The 11596-nt window shown below is 48.5% G+C and overlaps 1 protein-coding gene across 5 annotated transcripts in view; it reads left to right on the top strand.

The window, feature by feature from the left end:
- tox2 (TOX high mobility group box family member 2) overlaps positions 1 to 11596 on the top strand; it is a 219693-nt gene that overhangs the window by 180698 nt on the left and 27399 nt on the right. For 4 of the 5 annotated variants that reach the window (XM_068000159.1, XM_068000161.1, XM_068000160.1 and 1 more), the window contains exons 4-5: positions 6953 to 7204; positions 11387 to 11596. The exon at positions 11387 to 11596 is cut by the window's right edge and continues 18 nt beyond it. In XM_068000159.1, the coding sequence (XP_067856260.1) occupies positions 6953 to 7204; positions 11387 to 11596 (462 nt within the window). The remainder of the gene's footprint in view (positions 1 to 6952; positions 7205 to 11386) is intronic. The other variant, XM_068000164.1, reaches the window with a different exon arrangement.

Raw genomic sequence — 11596 nt, forward strand, 5'->3', positions numbered from 1 at the left:
ACCAGGAGGGCCCGGATTCAGACTGCACCATCTCGGTCTGGGCTGTGGCAGTCTGGCCTGGCTGGCCGATAGGCAACAACAGGGGCACTGGAGGAGTGGCAGTGGTGGGAGCAGGAATGCTGTCGTCCTGAGAGAGGACAGCAGGTCCGACTGCCATGGCGCCACTGCCACTCTCCCAGGGTGGTGCCTCAGCAATCCTGGTGATCAGCTGGAGAACGGATTGCTGGAGTGCTGCGATGCCCTGGAAGCCCCGTTCCACAGTGGTCCCCAGAGCCACGATAGCAGCAGTTTGAACATCTAAGGCAGCAGTCGGACCTCGGATGGCAGATGTTTGTGCTGCAATGGAAGCTGTGACATCAGACGCTGTATCATGGTGGGTTCCACAGGTGCGTTGATGGAGGTGACCACCAGTTACATGTTGGAAAGGATGGGCTCCAAGCTCTGCGCAAAGCTCTGCGCCAAGTTGGAGCTGGACTCCTCCATGCCTCTTCTCATTGTGCACAGGCTTTCTGGCAGGTTTTCCAGTGGCCCAAGCATTTGGTGGTGTACGCCCATCAGTCGTCTTCTGTAGCCTGGCCCATCGAAGTCCTCATCCGACTCCACTGCAGCAGAACTAGTGAGTGACCTCGCCCTCCGGTGAGCTGGCACCTGAGGTATCCGTTCCCCCCGCCCCGACTCCTGTGCACTTGTGCTCGGTGTCTCACCACATGCAGATCCCTCCTCTAACCCGGCCTCTAAAGGACGCGCAGTGTCAGTCTCTGAGCCAGTGGAAGCAAGTGTCAGATTGAATGATGGCGTGTCCCCCTCCTCCTCCTCCCCCTGCTCCTCCTGCTCCCCCTCCTCCTCCTCCTTCCCCTCCTTCTCCCCCTTCTCCTCCTCCTCGGGTGCCGTCATGTGTTCTTGGGTATCTGCAATGACAAAGGGAAACAGGTTGAGTTGTGGAGTGGGGAGAGGAGCAAGTAAGAGGTGTGAGCCGACAGCATCTGCAGCACGTAAGTCAGAAAAGATTATGGGAAGAGGGAGATGTGGGAAAGGAGAAGGAGCATTAGATATGCAAAGACCCCTTTAACCGGGACCTCCAGCACGTTGTGACGGCTGCAGCGACGGCCCGCCCAATGATCCGAAGCACTGTCTCCTCTAGGGGGGGTGAGGACGTGTAAGTGTCCCCGTCCACCCTCAGGTCCCTCCTGCTGCCGGCTGTTATGCGCCACCTTCTCCTGCAAGACAGAGGACAGTGTGTCAGTGAGTATCCTGCAGGGTGTGTGGGTGATGTGCCTGTCGTGGTCGAATAGCTGCCAGTTTGTGTGACCTGTGAGTGGCGGTTGTGTGGCCTGCAAGTGTGGTACTATGTGCGGGTGTGATGCAGCATGCTGAGTGCAGCATTGCGTATGGATGGGCAGCGTTTGTTGGTAGGTGGGTGACGGGGGGGTGTGATATACGGAGCAGTGGCACAGTTGGTAGGATCTGCCACTCGACACCTGCATTCACTCACCTTGATCACTCGTGTCAAATCATTGAACTTCTTTCGGCACTGCTCCCACGTGGTTGGTGCAATGCTTCTGGCTTTGACTTCCTGCGCCACAGCCTGCCAATGCCTGTGGAGCTGCAGTCTGGAGGGTCTCCTGCCACCCTGTGGGTACATGCTGGCCCTCCTTTCGTCCACCCCTTCCACCAGGGTCTCCAGTGCATCATCGGAGCAGCGTGGGGCCCTCTCTCGTGCCGGTCCTGCTATCCTCGTGGCCATCTTTCCCTCCTCCTGGTGAACTGTGTACCTGCCATTTTTACGTCTACCCTATCAAACCCCTTCAGAATTTTAAAGACCTCTATCAGGTCACCCCTCAGTCTTCTCTTTTCCGGTTTTATTCTTCTGGTTCTGGTATTATTCTTGTAAATCTTTTTATACCTTCTCCAGTGCCTCTAGATCCTTTTTGTAATATGGAGACCAGAACTGAGCACAATACTCCAAGTGTGGTCCAACTACGGTTGGATACAAGTTTAACATAAATTCTTTACTCCTTTTTCGATCTGCTGGCATTTCTGCCAGAACTGGGGGAGGGGGAGTTTCGTACAGATCTGGCAGGGTGATGTCATCCATCAGAATTCCCGCCAGTCCCGCCTGATTTGCCCGCCCAGTTGCAGCCGATGAAGATTCACTGAAAAGCTTCATCACCGAGGGCTCCTCCTCATCCCTAGGCACAGGGTGGGGGATGAAATTAGTTTATGGCAGCAGTGCAAAACGGGCGATAGAGAATCGGGAGCCCATTCTACACTCCGCCCGGGAGCCCGTTCTGCACTCCGCCCGGGAGCCCGCTCTGCACTCCGCCCGGGAGCCCGTTCTGCACTCCGCCCGGGAGCCCGCTCTGCACTCCGCCCGGGAGCCCGTTCTGCACTCCGCCCGGGAGCCCGTTCTGCACTCCGCCCGGGAGCCCGTTCTGCACTCCGCCCGGGAGCCCGTTCTGCACTCCGCCCGGGAGCCCGTTCTGCACTCCGCCCGGGAGCCCGCTCTGCACTCCGCCCGGGAGCCCGCTCTGCACTCCGCCCGGGAGCCCGCTCTGCACTCCGCCCGGGAGCCCGTTCTGCACTCCGCCCGGGAGCCCGCTCTGCACTCCGCCCGGGAGCCCGTTCTGCACTCCGCCCGGGAGCCCGCTCTGCACTCCGCCCGGGAGCCCGCTCTGCACTCCGCCCGGGAGCCCGCTCAAAGAAAGTGAAAAATACACAGAATTTTTTTAACGCCCCACCTATGATTTTTCTCCCGGGTGTTGCTCACAGCAGTGTCCAGGGGATTAATCTTTAATTCTTGGGACTCCAGGACAATCCCGGAGGGTTGGTGACCCTTAGCAACTGGTGAAATACAGCTCAGGTTGAAATTCCTCTACCCACTATTCTTGAGCGATGGGTTAATGTCTCCATTTAGATCGTGCCCTCTGGAATTTTACATTAAACGGGATGCTAGAGTAACGCACGGATGGATTGGAACCACTGGTGCCGTCTCTCGGCCTGACCCATCTTGATAATATTGGTGACAGACTTAGTCTACAACAATAGTGCCATCTGATGGGGGGTGGTCAGTACTGCACGGCCCCCTGCTTCAGCTGGAGCTGGGGTGACAAAAGAAAAAATTAGTTGGAAAAAAACCACTGTCTGATTACTGGATAGAGGTCATTGTTGCCATCTTTTTAGTTTGTTTTTGGATAAATAAATCCTTCCAGTTTGGGGGAATGGTGGTTTACGTTACTGGGCACTCCCTATGGCCATTGTTCCCATACGCAGTGAACAACGTGGAAGCTGGAATGGCTGCCTGTTCTTTGATGTTTGAATGTTTGTGTGGCACTGTCCAACGCAGCAAAGAATTACACGTGGGGGGATCATGCGCAGATTCTCCATGAGCCCATTTCACGCTGTTGGTGTAGATCAGCATCACCTCTATGGTGTCTGATATCCCAGGCTGCTTCACTCTCATCGCTGCCTCAATCTATTCACTGTCTGTTTCCTGTGTTTTGGAAGCAAGAAGAACAAAAGGTCACCCAACAATACCAGGCGTACGCCTGACCCTAGAGAACCGACCTGAGGGACTCACCCTACTGGGGACCCCACCCAATAACCAGCCATGCCGTTGCTACCACCCAAAGCCTCAGTTTCCTATAGAAGCCTGTTAAAATAATTTAAACATTTCTGCGGTAATTATGTGCCACAGCAATCGTTTTTTAAGCGCTATGAGGGAAAACACGAAACATCGCCCAACTCAGGTGAAAATGTGAACCAGGGGATGGGGACATCATACATGGGGAGCAGCGAGCCAGGGCTGAATCGTGGAGAGGTGGGGTTGGATGAATATTCTGAAGTTTCATTCGAATGCCTTTGAAGAGTATTTGTACGAGGAGATTAAATGGGTGAGTGTGACTGGGGAGATTGTACGTGATCTGAAAGGAACAGGCTGATGGGCTCAATGGTTTGTCTGATTTTTGTGTATTGTAGGGAAAACAAACATAAGAACATAAGAAATAGGAGCAGGAGTCGGCCATTCGGCCCCTCGAGCCTGCTCCGCTATTCAATCAGATCATGGCTGATCTTCAACCTCAACTCCACTTTCCCGCCCGATCCCCATATCCCTTGATTCCCTTAGTGTCCAAAAATCTATCGATCTCAGTCTTGAATATACTCAATGACTGAGCATCCACAGCCCTCTGGGGTAGAGAATTCCAAAGATTCACAATCCTTTGTGTGAAGAAATTCACCTCGGTCCTAAATGGCCGACCTCTTATCCTGAGACTATGCCCCCTAGTTCTAGACTCTCCAGCCAGGGGAAACAGTCACTTAGCATCGACCCTGTCAAACTCGCTAAGAACATAGGTTATTGGTATGGTAAAGTGCTGCAATGTGGTCAGTCTCAGGCACCCAAAGTTGAAATACAAGTTTAACCATGCGGACCAACTATTCACCCGGCAAGGTACGGTAGTGTGATGGTGATGTTACTGGGCTGGCGATCCAGATTAATGAGAGTTCAGATCCCACCATGGCCGTTTGAAAAATTTAATTCAGTTTTAAACAATCTGGAAATAAAAAGCAGGTATCAGTAAAAGTAACCATTGGATTGTCATAAAACCCAACTGGTTCACTAATGTCCTTTAGGGAAGGGAACCTGCCGTCCTGACCCGGTCTGGGCCTATATGTGACTCCAGCCGCATAATAACATGGTTGATTCTTAAGTGACCTTTGAAGTGGCCGAGCAAACCCCTCAGTTGGAGCAAACTGCTCCATCAGTGGTTCAAGAAGACCCACCCCCACCTTCTCAGGACCACTAGGGGACAGGCAATAAATGACGCACACCTCCTGAGAATAAATAAAAGAAAATGGTATTGACTGAACAATTTCACGAACTGATGTAGCCCTTTTGCACCCAAAATACTTTCATTACAGTTCATGCTGCTGGGCTGTGCATCTTTAATATAAACAATCCCTACTGCCACCGGCAGTGACATTCTGCTGGCTCGCAGTCCAGAGTATGGAACGGTTTACACAAAGTCGTTAAATATTAACGTAATGGTACTGATAATCAGATCAGCAATTTCAACAAAATATCTGCAGGGATAAGAACATAAGAAATAGGAGCAGGAGTAGGACATACGGCCCCTCGAGTCTGCTCCGCCATTCAATAAGATCATGGCTGATCTTCGACCTCAACTCCACTTTCCTGCCCAATCCCCATATCCCTCGATTCCCTTAGTGTCCAAATATCCATCGATCTCAGTCTTGAATGGCGATGAGAGGTTTCAGTTTGGGAGATAGGTGATAAGGTGGGTCATGGGAATTGTATCTTCCACACAGTCTTAGCCTTGATCAGTAATTATTTATCCAAGGGTATGTTAGCATGATTGAGATCATTGCATTTTGCATTTATAAAGAAACAAAAGCTTTGTCAACAGTTTCAGATAGAGACTGTACCCTTTAAATCCCAGATTGATTGTCCAATGCACATCCCCGGGCAGCAAACCCCTTTTTAATAATTCACTATCAAATTTTTGGGCAAACCAAAGCCAATGTGAATTTATTAAAGTGAATCCTGCTCCCCCTTTACAATCAGAAATAACAAGAAATGAAAAGGAGGAGTTTGTGTTCAATGGAACAGTCATACAACATACTGATCAGGAAAGAGAGCTAGAGATTATACTGGGGAGGTCTGTGAAACCATCAGCTCATTAATCTGCCCTCCGTTAAGGGGTATTATATAAACTGTAGCCTCACAGGCCCAAACAAGGTTACATCAGTTTCGTCTGTTGTGAGCTCCAAGTGTACAATTCAGAAAGATCGTTTAATCAGACCTCTGCTTGATGATGTCAATCAGGACTTCAGTAGAAGTGCCCCTCTTTCCACTGAGTTGTGTAAAATGGGTTACATAGGCAGAGGGATAGAGTTTAAATCAAAACAGATTGTATTGTTACTGTATAAAGCTTTGATCAGACCCCATCTGGAGTCCTGTGTGCAGTTCTGATCACCTAATCATAGGACAGATATTATTACTGTCAAGAGTTAGACGACCCATGCACTGAAGGTGAATATAAAGGTCAGGGATTTAGAGTCAGGAGGAAATGTTAAGGACATTGACTTGCTGAATTTGGAAAAGAGGAGACTTTGAGGTGACTTCAACCCGGTTTTCAAGATTATGGAGGGAATTGACACAGTTGATTCAACATTGGGATGTTAGAAGCAAGAAGTGAAGGCCATTTATTTACCCAAAGGGCTATAGCCTCATAGAATAAGTTACCAGGGAAGGTCAATGAAGCAGACAATAAAAATCTGTTTAAGATATATTCAGGGGCAAGAAGGAAATGATGAAAGGACGGATAGGTATGGTTTAGATCTAGGAAATAGGGACAGGCTCGTTGGTACAATGGCCTTTTCCTAAAGCTGATGTTCCAATTGCTTCCATACAAAAAAAATGACAAAAATTACCAGTTTGTTATTTACAATGGGTGAGCAAAGTGGGTTTCAGATCCTACTCCAGTTCCTGTGAGGTTTTTTAAAATGTTGTTCATTGGGCCCTCCCAATTTCAAGCGGGTTCCTTCAGCTAGGGATGGCAAGGTGATCCAGACTGAAGATTTGCTCCAGAATCCATTGGCTCACAGCAATCTGCCATGCGCAGATGGCCCTTTCGATGGGCTAAGAAGAGTAAGCTCAGGTTTTTTTTTTACTTTAGACACCCCTAGTCTCAGAAGGAATTGCAACACTTCCCTTACGTGTGATTGTCTATCTAGTGACCTGGCAAAGACTGATGGAACTTGACCAGCTGTGGCTGGTGAACCTCAGACAACCCTGGGAATTGGGCTAATGACCATTGGGAGGACCAATATATAGCGGTGTATTTACTAGAATGATTTTTCTAAAAATGTTACGGAAATGAGTTCCTAGCCCATGCAACTAATGTGCTGTTAAAAATTCATCTTTCTTCACCAGATGCATGGAATGGGTCATCCAGGAGGTCCTCAGTACGATTCAGGACCTCAACACCCAATGATCAGTCGGTCAGGAATACTGCCACCTAGTCACATGTCTACCATTAGCCATTCACAACTGAATGCTCAGGTCAGCCTGAACGTGGGCAGGAGTGCGCTCACTCACAGCTCTCCCTCACCCCCTGGAAGCAAGTCTGCCACCCCCTCGCCCTCCAGCTCAGCGCACGAAGAGGAGGCCGATCCCCTGTCCAAGGTACAACTAAATATTTGCTTCTACCTGCCTGTCATTGGTTCCTTTGTTCCATAGCCACTGTGGACAACTGTCCGACACACAGCCTGCCATCATGGTGTTGAGGATGTGTCCAGAACAGGTCAAAGGTTGACTGGCGCTCAACAATCTAGTTCAGTCATTTTTTGAGTCCTTTACAAACATTGAAAACATAGAATGAAAATAAAACTATAAAGATGCATTAATCATTCACAAAACAATAGAGACTAAATTCCTTAAATAAAACAGGGGACGCTGGAAACACACAGCAGGTTGAGCAGCATCTGAAAGAGGAAGGCTAGTAACTTTTCTGTGTGAATTTTATGTTCGTTAAGATGGCAGAAGTTAATGCCATGGATTAGAACAGGTTCCATTTTGAGGACTTGGTGTTGGCAACAAGCAGACCCGGGCCTAGTTATCGGGTGGTTAGACGCAGGGTAAAGCTCCCTCTGCTCCGAGCCAACGGGTCTAACCTCCCAGGAGCATCTCCTACTGCGTCAGTGCATAGATACCCGCCGTCTGACTTTCGGACGAAAATCAGTCCAGACTCTCCCCTCAGTGCTGGTCCTAGCTTAGACCCACTGCTACTGGAAGTGACTCTGGCTACTGCACACTGCAGGCAGGCGTTTGCTCTGTGTTATGGATGGGAATTCTCACAAGAACAGAAGAGGGCAGGGGAGCAGTGAAGGATCGAGGGAATGGGGCAATGCGACAGGGAAAGGGCAGGGGGGAAGGGAGAGAGAGGTCAGTTAGAGGGGGTTCGAATACCCTCTTTTCTGTTAGACAGTTAAAAAAAATTAAACTTTTTTCTTCCAATAGATTATTTGCTGTTCCTCGGAGAAAGTTTTACAATATAAAAAGATGTTTTTTAATTCTAATGGCAGATAGAGTAATTTTCAATAAAATTCAGTAAATGTCCCTCCCTCTTTTGATGGAATAAGTGTGATGCCCATGTTCACTGTAATATCCAAAATACTAGAAAGTGTCAAAAGTAAAAATTTCCCCGGGACCCTGCCCCCACACACTGCTGGAATATTATTATCTCGCCCTCAATGTTTCGATCTCCCCTTCAGACTTTCATGTATTTATATGTTTTTCTCCTCCAATACGAGCAGAGCCTGGGTAACTACTTGTCTTACCTTGGTTTGAAGCCCTCGGTCAGGTCCTGCTGCTCTTTCTAGTTTGACATGTATGTTGTCAGGGGGATATTGCTTTCATTTCCCACACTGGTCATCCTGCACCCTCTCTGAGTGAGATGGCCAATCTAGTGTTTATACAGCGCCTTTAACATAGTAAAACGTCCCAAGGCACTTCACAGGAGCGATTATCGGACAAAGTTTGACACCAAGCTAAAAAATTGAGATATTAGGACAGGTGACCTAAAGCTTGGACAAAGAGGTAGGTTTTAAGGAGCATCTTAAAGGAGGAGAGAGAGGCGAAGAGGTTTAGGGAGGGAATTCCAGAGCTTAGGGCCCAGGCAGTTGAAGGCACGGCCGCCCCTTGAACTCGGGGTAGTTTCATGTTGTGGCTGCATTCCCACTAGGAATTGTACTGAGACTGCCCAAAGATACAGATGAATGAATGTTTTGGGTGTGGCCGTTCTCTTATGTTGCCCCGTTCTGTTGCAGTATCCCACCTAAACCTTAAAATCTCTCTTTCAGATCCCGACCTACTGTGTATTTTTATTAAGCATTTGCTCTTTTTATTACAAATTTCTTTTTCTTTTTATCCCAACTAAATATTAACGTTCCTCGTTGCCTTCAGTATTTCTCAGCAACATATTGTTGTATTCCAGACAGGGAAAGTCAGGTGAATCACTGAAGTACAATCTTTAATTTCTACATCACTCCATTTTCTTTCTCCCTTAAGTTTTAAGTCAGATCAGTGACTGAAAAGACTATCGTAAAACACCTCGCAGGTAAAATACACCAAGCAGCCGTCAGCCTTTGTGAACAATCTTACTGATAATAATTTAAGGATTGTTTAAGAAATGTTCTTTTTTTTTTATTCGTTCACGGGATGTGGGCGTCGCTGGCGAGGCCGGCATTTATTGCCTGTCCCTAATTGCCCTCGAGAAGGTGGTGGTGAGCCGCCCTCTTGAACCGCTGCAGAGCGTGTGGTGACGGTTCACAAGCAACTTGTTTTCTTCTTACACGTTTCTTCTTTTTTCCATGTTCGGTGGGCAGTAGTCGATAATCCACATATTCCCCCTCCTCCGTATATCACAGGACTGCCACTAATGGCAGCCTCTGGTTTGGGAACACTGAGGAGGTGGTGCTGCCCCAATAGAGAAGGTTTCACCACATCGGACAGCAGCAGTGCCGCCTCTGGTTGATGTAAAAAAAAAGTGGCGCAGCGATTTCCATTGCCCCTGGCTCCCAGCAGACTGGGAAATGCCTGGAGCAGGCGGGGCACTGTGGTTTCCTGCTGACTGGACCGCACTAGCCTTCTCCAGCCATCAGGGAGAGTCCAGCTGGGTAGATGTTCGTGTACTTCTGCTGGAGTGTAAATAGGGCAGAGTCCCCAGTACCAGGGGTGGGGGGTCCCCGCATCTCACTACTTCTACTGGAATTGGTTCTGTGCGGGGGGCGTTAATGAGTCGACATGTAGTGGATGGGGTAGAAATTGGAGCTCATTGTGCCCATTTCCTGAGCGGTAAACAGGGGGGGGCAAAGAGGAACGATTTCCAGGCACAGTGTGCCCACCTGATCTGCGCCTGCGTTAACCCCCCACCCCCCCAACACATGCTTTGCTGCTCTAACCCCCACCCACCCTCTCAGGACTTACCTTCAGGCTGCTGCCAGCGAGGCAGGGGCCCAATAATCATTTCTTCGATCGGTCGAGCTGCCTGAGGAGGTGCGACAGGTGCTGGCAGCTCAGCTCAATGATGCTTCAAAGCCCAATTTCAGGCTGTCATCGGGCCTCTTGCTGCTCGCCCAGCGCCGATTGTGGGCCCAAAAACGGCCCCCAGACAATTTTCTACCCCAATGTGTCACAGTCTGGTCTTCCTCACATTGACTAAACTTTATCCCCGTAAAACCATGGGACAATTTAAAGGCATGCTGTGAGGAAAATGTTGAGCAAATCTTTTATTGTCTGAAGAGTGGAGATGAACCAGAGGGTGCATGTGGTTTATTATCATACTCAAGTTAACATGCTGATAGTTTGAGATCAATATTCCTGTGTTTGTAAAATAAAGAATAGAAATCACTGAAGAAAGTAGCACTTTGAAGGGGGAATCTCACTAATGTAAACTTCCTTCAAAAAAAAAGTTGCTAAGGATTGTGATGACCCTCTTTTTGCCAGTGTTTTTATTCAGAGAGTGAGTATTGATGCTGTTACTGGGGAAAAATTTGCATGGCTATGGTGAAAGGGCAGGGGAGTGGGACTAATTGGATAGCTCTTTCAAAGAGCCAGCAGAAGCACAATGGGCCGAATGGCCTCATTCTGTACTGTATGATTCTATGATTTCTTGATTAGTTTCAGCAACAAGGTGAAGTATTAGAGAACCAGAGGAAATTCAGCACCAATGTGACAAGTTAACAATCTGAGGTGACCTACATGATGCACGTTCACTACCCATTTACATATCCAGACAGTTTTGAATTTCTCTGAGGCAAATACTCAGTGAATCTAGGGGTTACCAACCCTCCAGGATTGGCCTGGAATCTCCAGGAATTGAAGATTAATCTCCAGGACACTGGTTGGAGCAAACCCTGGAGAAAAATCATTGGGGCATTTAAAAAAAGTGTTTTTTTCCATTTTCTTTGAACGTTAATGTTTTATTAGTTATAAAAATATTGGGGATGGGGAAAAAAAGGCTGTTTGACTGACAGTGAAGAATCACCCAATCGGGTAATGAAGAATCTTTTAGCTTTCCAATTGGCCTTGGGAAGGCGGGGCATCACAAGGATGGACGTGTTGGGTGACCAATGGCGGGAGCATGGGGGCGGGGCAGTTGGAGGCAGGAGGTCATGTGATTACACCTTCAGGAATACGTCCAACCAGAGTTGGCAATCGTACGTGAAAGCCTTCAGTGGACAAGAAGGACGGGCCAACTTTATGGGCCTGTATGTATCCACTAAAAGTCACACGTAGTGTCGGAATTTTGTGCAGTGTCGCAGGTAAAGAAATCAGGCCAGAATTCACCAACTCCTTACATTACAGATTAGTGGGGAGAAGAGACCGTCAGCAGACATGGGCAAGAAAGCAAAGACACAAAAGAAGAAGAAGAAGAAGGACCCGAATGAGCCGCAGAAGCCGGTCTCCGCCTACGCCCTGTTCTTCCGAGACACACAAGCAGCAATCAAAGGGCAAAATCCCAACGCCACCTTTGGGGACGTTTCCAAAATTGTCGCCTCGATGTGGGATAGCCTC

Source organism: Heptranchias perlo, chromosome 19, assembly GCF_035084215.1.
Source record: "Heptranchias perlo isolate sHepPer1 chromosome 19, sHepPer1.hap1, whole genome shotgun sequence".
Taxonomy (NCBI): domain Eukaryota; kingdom Metazoa; phylum Chordata; class Chondrichthyes; order Hexanchiformes; family Hexanchidae; genus Heptranchias; species Heptranchias perlo.